At 39.6% G+C, this 14,058-nt stretch overlaps 1 protein-coding gene and 1 long non-coding RNA gene across 3 annotated transcripts in view; one reads left to right on the forward strand and one right to left on the reverse strand.

Annotated features, from left to right (window-relative positions):
• Nucleotides 1-7,574, forward strand: part of COP1 (COP1 E3 ubiquitin ligase) — a 260,438-nt gene extending 252,864 nt beyond the window's left edge. For both annotated transcript variants that reach the window (XM_025920949.2, XM_086694422.1), the window contains exons 19-20: nucleotides 3,190-3,234; nucleotides 5,573-7,574. In XM_025920949.2, the coding sequence (XP_025776734.1) occupies nucleotides 3,190-3,234; nucleotides 5,573-5,590 (63 nt within the window). In that variant the 3' untranslated portion in view covers nucleotides 5,591-7,574. The remainder of the gene's footprint in view (nucleotides 1-3,189; nucleotides 3,235-5,572) is intronic.
• The window catches only part of LOC147572672 (uncharacterized), a 30,590-nt gene continuing 17,214 nt past the window's right edge, over nucleotides 683-14,058 (reverse strand). Inside the window, exons 2-3 of the long non-coding RNA XR_015246322.1 lie at nucleotides 6,567-6,668; nucleotides 683-1,639 (exon numbers count right to left, since the gene is read on the reverse strand). This is a non-coding gene — a long non-coding RNA (uncharacterized LOC147572672). The remainder of the gene's footprint in view (nucleotides 1,640-6,566; nucleotides 6,669-14,058) is intronic.

Below are 14,058 nucleotides of genomic sequence, written 5' to 3' on the forward strand. Positions count from 1 at the left end.
CCCAACCCCCACCCTTCCCCCAGAGTGAGTCCTTATCTCCCCAGGTTTCTCTGCCTTCATCCTTTGTGTTAGAGGTGACTAGGGGCACCTGAGTGGCTCAGTTGGTTGTGTGTCTGACTTGATCTCAGCTCTGGTCTTGATCTCAGGGTTGTGACTTCAAGCCCAACATTGGGCTCCACACTGGGTATGTAGCATACATACATACATACATACATACATACATACATACATATAAATATATAAATACATAAATGTATACATATATATATATATCAGAGGTGACTAGAACCAAAATGGCAGAAAGAGAGGAGAGCTTTGGGCTATAAATTTTCCATCATCCTGACATTGTGTGTTCCCATAGCAGAGGGAGCAGTTCTTGGTGACTGCAACATCAAATGAATGGGTGACAGTTGCTTTCTTAGAGACTGGAGTCTTTTCCTCAAGCAGAGATTAGATTGATCAGTGCTATTTGTAGCTTCATTTCTGGAAGGTGTTCACAGAACAAGCATTTCTGGGTCCATTGGTGGCAGTTGTGATATCATATAGCTTGTTTAAAATTCTTGCTAGAAAGAAACCTGCACAATCCCACACAGTGCTTCTTTTGTTTTCTGAGGTAGGCATAGAAATTCTGCCTCTTGACCAGCACAGAGAGGGTTCTTATATTAACTAAGGACACCCCAAACTCATTCCAACCACTTTCTTAATTCCAGTCACTAAAAGAGTAAATAAATCCCAAATCCCAAATGTTTCTTCTGCCCTGTCACCCTACCCCCATATGGAAGTATTAATTCTATACTCATTGAGTCCCGGAAGTAACCCATAATTCCCCAAAGTAAATACTGAAACTAACTTAATAGTGAATACTATATTACTTGTGTTAAACTATTTTTAAAAATATATGTGCTGATTTAAAGGGAAAACCTCAGCTAGGAAAATATCAGTATAGGGGAGGAAAAAGTTTAACCCACTTAGATAGGGCCCCTGGCTAGGTCTAAAAACTAGACAAGAGAGATTAACAGGAGAAAACCATACAAATTAATCTAATAGAAGTTTTACATGATGTGGAAGGCTTCATAAGGAAATGAAAACCCAAAGAAACAGACCTGGGTATTTTATGCTAGGTGTGGTAAAGAGTAGGTAGTGGTGAGAGATGTGGATAGGTTAAGGAGTATGAGGTAATTGTTGAAAATTGGGAGAAACTTGGCAAGTCCTGTTTGTTCATATTCCCTTTGGGTCTCCCTTTGTCTTTGGAGATAAGGATGCTTCTTTACTCTGGGTACAGGGAGGGCCTCTCGCATGAGGGTTTTATGACTTGTTTCAGGAAAGAGGGGTGAAGTGATTGGGAGACCAAAGAGACTTTCCTGCTTCTGCTGTTTTCTCAAACTCTTTCAGCTTAAAATATTCAGATATGACAAGATGCCATATTTTGGGGTTGTGTGCCCTGAACCCTGTCATCAGCATTTCCCATGCTAAACCCCAGAGAAAACATGTCTTTATCACTTCTTCATACAGCTATGACTGTTGATGGCTGTTCCATCCAAGGAATATTCTGATCCCCAAAATTTTGGGCATAGTGGAAGAATTTATTTTCTCTTACACCAGTAGCAACAAGACGAGCATTTTTCAAGAGTAGCTTTACCTGGAATCAAAGCAAAAGTTAAAAAATAGAAATGTGTAAGTTTAGGGGCGCCTGGGTGGCGCAGTTGGTTAAGCGTCCGACTTCAGCCAGGTCACGATCTCGCGGTCCGTGAGTTCGAGCCCCGCGTCAGGCTCTGGGCTGATGGCTCAGAGCCTGGAGCCTGTTTCTGATTCTGTGTCTCCCTCTCTCTCTGCCCCTCCCCCGTTCATGCTCTGTCTCTCTCTGTCCCAAAAATAAATAAATGTTGAAAAAAAAAATTTAAAAAAAAAAAAAAAAAAAAAAAAAAAAAAAAAGAAATGTGTAAGTTTATAGAGCACAGATTTCATCTGTCAAAGAAACTAAAGTTTAACTCCTATTGGCTAAAGTAACGTTCCCAGCATACAAATCAATTTCTTTCTTCTCTTTGTCACTTTGTCATGAAGCCTGTAGGATATCTGGCAGAGCCTGTCTTTCATTGAGGTTTGACCACTTTATTTGTTTCTCAGAGATACTATTTGGACTTGGTCTTTCCATTAGCCATGTGGCCTCTGTGTCAGTTTTGAGTCTGTTTACCTCCTTTTAGCAGCCTACTCTGAAAAGCAAAAAGACTTCTATACACTTCCAAGTTCTAGAGCCCTACTAAACTCTCTGTTTCCAGTAGGAGGCATGTCCCAACTCTTCTTACTTAATGAGATTCTCTCTAGTAAACTCAGTCTTGTCCATTCCTTTTCCTACTCTTCCTACCTTCAGAGAAATGTTTTTTCTCTCCTAAGACTTACAATATAAAAAAATACATTACCACATAAATTCTGCTAAAGTAATCACCAAAGTTATTAAAAATGCATGTACTGGGGCACCTGGGTGGCTCAGTTGGTTAAGCATCTGACTCTTGGTTTCGGCTCAGGTCATGACTTCACAGTTCGTGAGTTCAAGCCCCACATTGTGTGCTGATGGCTCAGAGCCTGCTTGGGATTCTAGCTCCTTCTCTCTCCTGCCCCTCCCCCACTTGTTCTCTCTCTCTCAAAATAACTAAAACTTAAAAAAAAATTTTTAAAAAGCATCTACTGAATGATTGAAGAATTAAAAGGGAAGATGGCCTTTCTTCTGACAGATGAATATTCACCTTTTTTTGCTATTTTCCTGATATGAAATAACCCTCCATAGAAATTTCTGCCAGAGATGTTGACCAGCATTTACATCAATTACTGGTATTCTATGTGAAAGGAGAGTTTTCCATGGAAATGGAAATTATTATCATTTTTTGTTGTATTTCAGTCTTTGTTTCTCTTGGCCTCTCTTCCAGTGCAATCTATTTTTCTCTTTGTTTTCTTTACATTTGAAAGTTTCCTACTCTGCTTCCAATTTTATTTTTTATTCAAACTTAATCCTTAAAAGATGGGATTTTGTGTTTAAAATTCATAGTTAAAACATGTTAAAGTTGGTTATTCACTTCAGATAATATTGGTGTCTTAGGGGGAAGTGAAGAAAGAAAGATGAAGAGGAAATTACTCTCTTATACTGCCCTCCAGGAAATCCTTCTCTGTACTCTAAAAGTTCTTCTTCTTTTCTAGGAGTCCAATGTGCTGATTGCTGCTAACAGTCAGGGTACAATTAAGGTAAGCTACCTTATACATCTTTATTTCAAACTCAGATCCATTCTTAGGCTAATAGACTATAGCTATAACACAAAAATATGGAGTTGTACTAAGCCTTAGAGATCATTCCAAGTCATGGGTCTGGCTTTGTTTGAAATGGCTTTGGTTGAAAGGCAAAGGAATAGGTAGCTTGCAACTATGGAAAAGACTTGTTAGGGGCGCCTGGGTGGTTCAGTCAGTTAAGCGGCCGACTTTGGCTCGGGTCATGGTCTCACGGTTCGTGAGTTCGGGCCCTGCGTCAGGCTCTGTGCTGACAGCTCAGAGCCTGGAGCCTGCTTTGGATTCTGTGTCTCCCTCTCTCTGCCTCTGCCCTGCTCGCACTCTGTCTCTGTCTCTCAAAAAGTGAATAAACGTTAAAAATATATATATTAAAAAAAAGAAAAAAAGACTTGTTAGAGGTTATATGAATGCTGAATGATTGATAGCTGGTCACAGTGAAAAACAGATGAACACTATTAAATATTCACTGTGGGCCATGCACCGTTGTTTCTATATGCAGGTACAGCTATAAGTCCAAGATACAGCAAGGGACGCTGAGACTTTCACCAGGTTTAAAAATCTGGTCACATTTTAGTCTTCTCTTCCTCATGTTTGTCTTCCTTTTCTTTCCTGACAAGTAGGGTTGTCCTCAGTCGCGAAGGGAAGAAAAGGTATTTCAGTGTTCCACTGAAAAGTGATCATGTGATCATTTCATTAGTGTAATTTGGAAATTTAAATGTCTCTTGGCACACAGTCTCAGTCACAAAGGTATACATAGCTTTCCACATGCTTTTCTTTGTAGTTAGGAGCTCAAGGAAGCAATGTTCTCTATACTATTTGATACTTGGCATGCGGGCAATCCTGAGCTAAACAGTGAACTTGTTAAACAAAACACCAGTTTGGAAGAGGGTTTTCGTACATGGGTTTGATTAGCACTAATTCTATGGCTGCCAGTGCTTTCTACATATTCTCTGCTGATCTAGAAATCTCAGGAAGTGATCTTTTAAAAATAACAGGTATAGGTTTCTTCTGCCACTTAGCCTTCATTCTGCCGTGGCTTCCTCCCTCTCCTCCTGAGTGCAGAATGACCTGGCCACCAAGAGAGCCAATCCAAGCCTCACACATTGTCCTGTGGAGGTGAACTGAGCAGACTCAGAACTGCACTGTTAGCTGTGCAGTCTAATTTGCGTGGTGCACTCCTTAAACAGCTAGTTTCTCTATTTGGAAAGCCTCACCAGAGAGCCATGGACAACTTAAATGAAAGCCAGGGTTTTGAACTGACCAGTGTTACGTTCTGGAATCTCAAACAAGATGGTAAAAGGTCTTGGAATCTCTGTTTTAAGTGGTTCTCCGTAGTCTCTCAGTTGCTCCTTATGTTACTCTCATGGCAAGGCATGGATTGAAAAAGCTGCACCTTAGTCTTCAACCAGTTTGGCCTTTGAGGCAATTGCGATTGCTAACGTATCTGCAGAAAGCTCAAAGCTACACATGTACTTAGAGAATCTCGGTGACAAATCTCAGATTTTGTTCAAGAGCATTAACCTCTTGTTAAATAGCCTGCTTGCCAAATATAAAGACAAAAAGCATCATGGAAACAGGTGTAATTTAAGCCTTCGCACAGCAGGAAGGGAGAGTTATTCCTTTAATTCTTTGCCACCTAGAACTGCATTCTCCATCTAACGTAATCTTTTTGACCGTGGCTTATAATTGCCCCTTCTTAGACATTTCTTCAACTGTTTTTAAAACTGATCATTGCTGCTGCTGCTGCTGCTGCTTGTTATTTTCAGTTTTAGCAGTGTCACAGCTTTCTTGTATGATAAGGTAGGACTTGAATAACTAACACAATATCTTAACATCACTGATTGACTAGAAAATGAATGAAGCAATGGGAAAAGGCAAGATTTTAGGTTCTGTATACCTTGATCACTATAAGCTGTGAGTCAGTAGAAGAGAGAAATAGATGAAAATCCTTAGAAGTGGTATTTAAAAGTTTCTTAAGAATGTGGAAAGATACCAACATAAATTTCAAAAACATTACATCCATGCTGTGCAGGAGCAAGTTCATTTATCTGTATGTTTTATGTAGTTCACTTGGAAGGCTCCCTAGTTGACTGCAGATGTGGCTAATCTGAAAGAGTTCCTGTTGAACTGAAAGGAAGAAAGGATCAATGTCTCATCCCTTCACATTCCTTAGCATTTTTAGCAGTTGGGAAAAGTTGTCTTGATTTGGTTCTCCATTTATAATACAGTAAAGATTCTTTATACTGTTAACGTATTTTAAAATTATTTTATCAAACTGATCCTTTTTTCCTCCAATTAGGTGCTGGAGTTGGTATGAAGGGTTTACTCAAGTTAAATTGTATTTGATCCTGCTGAAATACATCTGCAGCTGACAATGAAAGAAGACAGAAACTGCCATGTGATGTCTCTCCCCAAAGTCATCATGGGTTTTGGATTTGTTTTGAATATTTTTTCTTTTCCTATTTTTTTCTCCTTCATGCCATTTGGGACATTGGGAATACCCAGTGAACTCTCCACCATCAATGTAACTCTATGGACTTTGCTGCTGTTGGTGGTGTGGTTATCTAATTTTTGTGATAGGGAAACAAATTCTTTTGAATAAAAATAAATAACAAAAAATAATAAAAGTTTATTGAGCCACAGTTGAGCTGGGAAAGTCTTTGTCAAAGACGGGAAGAGATCATCTTTTCAAGTAACACACATGAAGTATAGAATAATGTACCAGTGAATAATTTGTAAGGTCCATATTTCTCAGCCTTTCAGGAATTCTGCATATCAACATAAATGGAAAGTATATGGATTCTTTCCAGTGAATTTAATGTGTGTAGTAGGTGGGAAGATTAATAACTTTACCTTATGAATTCCTTTCCTTGTTCTCTGACCGGATTTATATCATCAGCAAGTACCATACTTCAGTCTCTCTAGATCTGGCCAAGAATCTAAATTTTGACCGGTTGAGACAACATTCAGATAGAAAGGGAATGGGGCATCTGGCAGGCTCAGTCAGTAGAGCATGTGACTCTTGATCTCGGGGTCTTGAGTTTGAGTTCCACACTGGGTGCAGAGATTACTTAAGTAAATAAATTAATTAAAAAAAAACCAGAAAGGGGGTGTCCGTCTATGGCAGCTACTTCTGTCTTTGCCTTTGAAATGTTACCTATACATACCGTCAGCCCTAAATGCAGAAAAACCAACTTAATTGTAAAATCATAGCTATCAGATAGTCATAGTCTTAGGTGTTAGTACCATCCTTGACTGAGCAGTGATTCTGAGCAGGGGGTCAACAAACTTACTGTAAAGGGGGCCAGGTAGGAAATATTTTAGGCTTTGCAGATCACGTCGTCTCCGTCATAATCACGCAGCTCTGCCATTGTAGCAGGAAAGCAGCCACAGACCTTAGCAGGGAAAGAATTTGAAGCCCTGTTACCCAAATTTCCAAACCATAGAATATCTGAGACCATCTAGTTAATTTCATGCTGTTTTCAATTTGTAAAAAGGAAGAAGTTAGTAGTTTGAATAGCAGGTCAAGCAAAAGTAATGTGAAGTTTTCTGTTTGAGCTACGTTAAAAGTGTGAACAATTTTTAGAAAAAGATATAAACAGAATTCATACCCCACACAAAGTTTATAAAAATAGACACTTGGAGAAGCTTCATATGAATAAATATATGAATGATAAGGGTAATCAGAGTATCTCACTGTATCTTTGTACTCAAAATTGTTGGGTCCACATTTCATTATTTTGAATCCTTCCGGTCAAATGCATTGTGGAAGTTAGAACTTTTTGAATTTTAGAAAAGTCAATAGTCTACCTATACTATATATTACATGACACTATCCAACAAAGTCTGGAGCAATACTCTATTATCAAACACATTAATATTTCTGTAGCAAAATGTATGAATGTTCACATTATATGAGATTAATTGACACTAAAAATAGTCTTATGTCTATTCAGTACAGTTTCTACCACCAAATAAGTTTGCCTCAAACTTAGGTGAAAATTTTCAGTTTTCAGAACTTCAAGACAATTATATCTTACTAATTTGGGGGAATTAAGCACCTGATAAGCTTTTGGACTCAATTTTGAGAGCAAAGGTCACTATCATTGAAAAATTAACACCTGTCAACCAGAACAATGTTAGGCAACCTTTCTAAGATTAATGAATGATCTTTTGCAAAGATGTAGAAAGAATATTCAAAGGTAGATTCTTCACTTAAAGATATGTCCAGAAAATCAGATTGGGAAGCAAAGAATTAATGCCCCTTTGAATGCATTTAAATAAAAGATTATGGTTTTTAATTTGGTCTGACTTTTTATGTTTTATTTCAAGCTGTCAACATTGTAAGGTCATGTTAATTTCCATATGTTTGGAAGGATGCAATAAGTTACCTTTATTAGTTATCAAGGGACTGAATTTTTAAATAAATTATTATTTTTAAAAGGCAGTGCTTTATTTAAATTTGTGTTTTAACTTTTTTTTGTTAGTAGGGAGAAACCATTTTTAAATTTGAGTTAGACTAACTTTAATGTCAACGTCAAACTATAGCACTATTTCTTGGAAAAATAACATAATAAAAGCTTTTTAACACCAAAAGAACTTCTAACTCAAGAGAAATATGGGTCTTCATGTTTCAATCTATATTTCAGTGGATTTGTAGGGGTTTCTCAGACATAGTTCATTTTATTTTCAGGCACACAACTCATACTTAAGAAACATTAAAGATTGAAGAACGTTGTAAAATTCTTGTAAACAATTGAGCTACTAGGCATCAAAAAATTTCTGGTACTGAGCCATGACTTCAGCAAGATGAGCACAGCTGGACCATTAAGCAAGGAAGAGATGAGCCTTAGGAGGAGTCTGCAGAGCTGTAGAAGAAACCAGTAGGTATGTGGAGCCTTCTAGGGCACGGTTAGGAATTTGAATTTTGTTGTAGAAGCAGTTAAAGGAGGGGGGTGGGGTGGCGGGGGCGGTTAAGTGGAATGACATGATTTCCTTTATGGTGAGTGGACAGATGGGAGCTAGAGTACAGTTAGGGAGGTGATCTGATCAGTCAAGAGTTACTGGTGGCTTCCTCTGGGTCGTAGCATGATCCAACCTAACAATCTATTTCAGCTAGATGGCGTTTACCACAGTCTTAATTCCTGTATCTCAGAAGATTCTTGATTAATTTTTAAAGTCACTTTCTCATAATAATTTGTGGCAACAAAGAATACAACTCAGCAAATAGATTTCTTTAGTGGTTATGCAATCAACCACAGGTTGTGGCTCTTGGGAACCTCATGGCTAAAACGCCCGTGTGCTGTTTTGGGAACACCACTTCTCTAATCTCAGAACTAGAAGGTACCTAGCCTTGGCTCTAAATATAAAGGTCATTGGCCATTGCTCTTAATGTAATTCCTCAAAATGTTTATAGGAAAAGTCTGCTTATTCAGAAATGAGACATGAGAAACTGTTAACTTAGATCTGGAGCCTATTGTATTATATGACTGACATTAAACACAGCAGTAACACCTTGTAGTTCTTCCCAGAGTGGTTAGTTTCCAGTTCCTCTGTGGCTTCTGGTTTATATGAGACGCGCGTGTATTTTTGGACTAAAGAGAAAACCGTAGTGATTGTTCTAGAAGTATTTGTTGAGATCCTGCTTTGTGTGAGGCACTATGTACTACATACTAGGCATATAAAATAAAATATCCCTACCCTCAAAAAGCTGATTGTCCAGTGGGAGAGAGAGTAGTGTAGAAGTACCATAGCAGATGTAAATTTTAGATGTAAATTTAGGTGTACGTAGGAACAACCTATAACCTGAGTGGTGGGAGACTAAGGGCTGGAAGTAGGGGCGGGTATCAGGAGTTTTTTTCCTGGAGGAAGTCAGCTGAATTCTGAAGAGCAAGTAAGTTCAGCTATAAGCAGCAAAGGAACATTATAGACCAGGGGATGCAAAGAAACTGATCCAACTAGTGACCAAAGCTAGGACAATTTGAGCAATAAAATAAACTAGGATTATAGATTATAACCTAAAATATAAATATGAGTACTTACTGCTATAAATAAATTATTGAATAAACAAATGGAGAGAAGTGAGAAATTTCCCTTGCAGAATTCCAAATTCCATAGATACCCCACCCTTAAGGGAATAGGATCCTAAAGTATGAGCTGTGCAGATTGACTTGGTTTCAGAGAAAACAGCTGTTTGGTTTTTTTTTTTTTTTTTCAATGTTTATTTATTTTGAGAGCAAGTGGTGGAGGGGCAGAGAGAGAGAATCTCAAGAATTCTCCACACTAGTAGCACAGAGCCCAACATGGGGCTTGATCTCAGGACGCTGAGATCATGATCTGACCAAAATCAAGAGTCGGATGCTTAACCGACTGAGCCCCCCTGCCCAACTGAACCGCCCAGGCACCCTGAGTAGGTCTCTTTTTAAAGTTTTTATTTAAATTTCTAGTTAGCATATAGTGTGATATTTTTCTCGGATGTACAGTATAGTGATTCAGTAGTTCTACACATACTCAGTGCTCATCATGACAAGTGCACTCTTCAGTCCCCTTCACCTATTTCACCCATCCCCCCTCCCCTCTGGTAACCAACCATTTGTTCTCTATAGTTAAGAGTACAGTATGGAAAGAGAAAAAAAGGAATTTGACAGTGCAGAAGCCTGACAAACTACCTTAGCCAGGTGATCAGGATCAACATCAAAAGTTATATCATGTTGGGGTGCGTGGGTGGCTCAGTCAGTTAAGCGTCAGACTCGGTTTCAGCTCAGGTCATGATCTCATGGTTCGTAAGTTCAAGCCCCAAATCAGGCTCTGTGCTGACAGCATGGAGCTTGCTTGGGATTCTCTCTCTGCCCCTACCCCACTCGCGCGCTCTCTCAAAAAAATAAGCAGAATTTTAAAAAAGTTATATCATGTTGATAGTACTCTTGATAAGTTGTAATGAAAATGGCACTTTAACTCTGTGGTTTTCCTTCCCCAAACTCAACCCCAGCCAAAATGAGAAAAATATTAGGTAAATCCTGTTGAGGGACATCCCACTAAACCAGTACTCCTCAAACAAGGTAAGTGAGAAACTGTCCCCGCTATGAGGAGCTGAGGAGACATGATGAAATGTGATGTGACAGACTGAATGAGATCGTGAAACAGAAAAGGGCATTACCTAAAAACTAAGAAATAAAGTATGGGCTTTAGATGGTATTAATGTATGAGTATTGATTGATTATTGTAACAAATGTCCCACGCTAATGTGAGATGATAATAATAGGGGAAATCAGTGTAGGATATATGAGAATTCTTGTTTTCTTTGCAGTTTTTCTGTAAATCTAAAAAAAAAACTGTTCTAAAATAAAAAGTTTACCAAAAATAAAAAGCATGAGGATAGATTCAGTATATACAAAACAAAGTACAAGACAGGAGTGCCAGCTGACGCTGAAGAAGGACACCGAGAATAACGCAATGATCTGTTCTGGCTGTCACTTAAAAAAGAGGCACACGTGGAGTTGAGAGGACGTTTGAGTGAGTCTCAACTTTGACTAAGAAATTGTATAGTTTTGCAAGGATAGGAAACCCCTATGTACTCCGTATTTATCTCTAAATTCTAGCTGAGGGGCGCCTGGCCGGCTCAGTTGGAACAGCATGCGACTCTGATCTCAGGGTGGTGAGGTCAAGCCCCACGTTGGGCATGGAACTTACATTAAAAAGAAATAATAATAAATTCTACTTACTAAGAATCATGCTCTCATCTCTGTCAATAGATTTTATTACATATGTCCTTATTCAGATATCAGACTGCCTGTCATTCATTTCTTTCACCTGGGATCTTCACAGCTTCTCACTATGAGAATCAAGAAATCTTTCCATTTGTATATGGTTTTAATTTGTTCTTGGTTCTCTGGGAGCCATTTGTCCTTGATCGGTTTGAGAAGCAAACTCCCTATAATACCCAGGTTCTGAAAGAGATCTTGGGTTGGACCTGGGTGGGGATTCTCATGAATTCTAAGTTAAAGTTCCCAAAAGTGAGAACAGTCCAGGTTAACCAAGTTTTTTTTTTAGATTGTATTTATTTTTAAGTAATCTTTACACCCCATGCGGCACTGGAATTCACACCCCCAAGATCAAGAGTCATGTGCTCTACTGACTGAGCCAGCCAGGCGCCCTCACTTGAGCCAATTTTTGTGCAAAATGTTTGCCATGTCCCTGAAGGTGACTTCAGGGATTTGCCCGTGTGCACTGCTTGTGTCCTATGGTGACACAATCTGTGATTAGAGGTTTAGGAGCTCTGTGATCAGAGCTAATCTGTGATCAGAGGTTTAGGAGCCTTTTGGAAGAACCGCATAAAAAAAGTCTTCAGCAACTTCAAGAGAAAGAACCAAGGCAGATACAAGTAATACCCTAAAGATTCACCTTTAGTTTTCGAGACCCGAAGGACCGTTTTATCTTAGAAACTTTTCTGCATGAGCTTCAGTGGGATAGCAGCCTAATAACTCCATTCACTCCAATGGGCGTGACTGTTGCTCAGAAGAGGAGATCGTATATATAGCCACTTGTATATGGTGGCTCTATTCTTTCAACAAAAACTTGAGTGCCTATTTTGAAGTATTTTCTAGGCTAAGGGGCAGCAGACTGTTTCTGTGAAGGGCCAGATAGTGAGTATTCTAGGCTTTTTGAGCCATATAGTCACAACTACTGTCACAACTACTGAACCCTGCCACTGTAGCATATAAAGGCTGCCCTAGACATGTTCACAAAATGGGAACAAATGAGTGTGCCTGGGTTCCAATGACACTTGTGAATGGACACTGAAATTTGGATTTCAGTTCATTGTCATGTGTCCCAGTATTTTTAAAACATTATTTTTCAGGCATTTGCAAATGTGAAAACTATTCATTGCATACGAGCCATGCAGAAAAGCCCACGTGCTGGATTTGGCTTACAGGCTGTAGTTTGTTGACCTCCATTCTGGGTGTTCACCATACAGCAGGGACAAGAAAGAAGAAGAAGCATGAAAAATGCAATGTCTCCTGAGCTTGCCGTCTAGTGGATAAAGGTCCTTCTGCAGCAATGATGTTCTCTTTCCACAATGCTGTGTCTCTAGCACAGGAACGTGGAAAGCCATTTTGGAGGGCACACCCATGACCAAAAGCTTTTTTGTGTGGAGTTGTGTGGCAATTTCCACAGGTGTGCACACAAGCAGTGTTGAAGTGTATGTGCGTTTTCAGAGAACCAGGGGACTCTCTTTTCTGCTAAAGCCCAGTAAACGGTGAGACGTTTTAGACCTTTTATTATCTGAGTGGAGTAGGAAGATCTCTACGATGCTACACCACTTGAACACAGAGACGGGAGAGGTTTGGGGTTGAGATGGCCTTCACTAAATACTCTTGAAAGGTTTGTGCTTATGATAGCCTGCTAAGTGAGTGTGGGAAAGCACAGGCTATTTTGCAAGGCTGGCTTTTCTTCCTCTTTCTTTCCTTTCTGGTTCTTTCATCCTGAGCTATTGAAATTTCTTTTCTGAATATAAAAGAAGGCTTCTCAAGTTCAGAGCGCTTACATGAAGACTTGGAACCCAGCTGATTTTTTTTTTTTTTTTTTGGTATGACTGAGTCTCTTTAAATATTCATACATATTTTATGGCCAGTGCCTGAACTCTGGCTAATTTGGAGGGGTTAAATTTGGAAAGATGGAAAATTGTTTTTTTCCACTGTTAACCACTGTTAAAAGCCAACCCAGTAAGTAAGCACTTTATATTTTTTCAATATTTTTCACATTTAAAGGCCAAACTCTGGTCAGTCCTCACTCCCACTTCCCATATTCTGTTCAGCCAATCCCAGGAGAGACTTCTCACGGGCCCTGTGGTTCCCTCGTGCTATTCATAGAACTGGGGTATGGTGTTCCCGTGCTATTGAATTGCAAAGCTTTGCGGTTCAGTTTCAGTGATCTATCTTTTCTGGAAAGGCCTCTGGCACTCTTGGAGATTGAAAAGCGGCTCCATGAATACAGGGTAGCATTAGCATATGCATATTAAAATTTTAGTTGCTCCTCTTCATTTTGTTTCCATTATGAAGAATAATGAAGTCTAAAAATCTAAAAATTGCAAGCAACCAAAGAACGAAAGGTTGAAAGGTTAGACGTGATGTTTTGGATGCTCAGTGGGTCCATAAAATGGCATTATCCCCTCGTGCTCTCTGAACACGGCATCTGCCTGAGAGCTGACCTGCCAAAGGCCACCGTCACAGCTACCACGAAAAGCTAGCTTAGGAAGATAGCCAACGTGGAATTTATGAAATGTCTCTTTGCCCACCACGTTCTCCCTAGAGAAGATTAGAGTACAGTCTGAAGACCAGAATCACCTCTACTGGGGCCTTTCCAGTCTTCTTGCCCTGCACAGGCAGCCAGAGTGGACCAGGAATGGGGACCGCAGGTAAGAGAAGGGAAAGGTGATCAGGGAAAACAGTCACATCCATAGAGCCACAAGCAGAGGCCAAAACAGTTTTCCAGTTTCGGTCCCCCAGGAAGTGTTCTCATTTTCCAGCATCTGCCCACCCTCTGGTGGTCTAAGTGCATTCTAACAAATCTTCAGCACAGAGGAGGAATGTGTCTTTTTCCCTTTCCTGGCTTCTCCTGGGTGTATGTGGATAAGCAGTCTGGTGAAACCAGCTGTTTATGTAACTGTGCATTCTTGCTTCTCCATTATCTGGGACTCTCCAGGCAACTTTGACATTAGTTTCACCTCTCCTCGGGGGTGAAGAAGGAGGGCCAGGAATTTGGACAGAAACCTGGGCCTCGGGCACC

Source organism: Puma concolor, chromosome E4 (assembly GCF_028749965.1).
Source record: "Puma concolor isolate L17-30 chromosome E4, mPumCon1.1.hap2, whole genome shotgun sequence".
Lineage (NCBI taxonomy): Eukaryota > Metazoa > Chordata > Mammalia > Carnivora > Felidae > Puma > Puma concolor.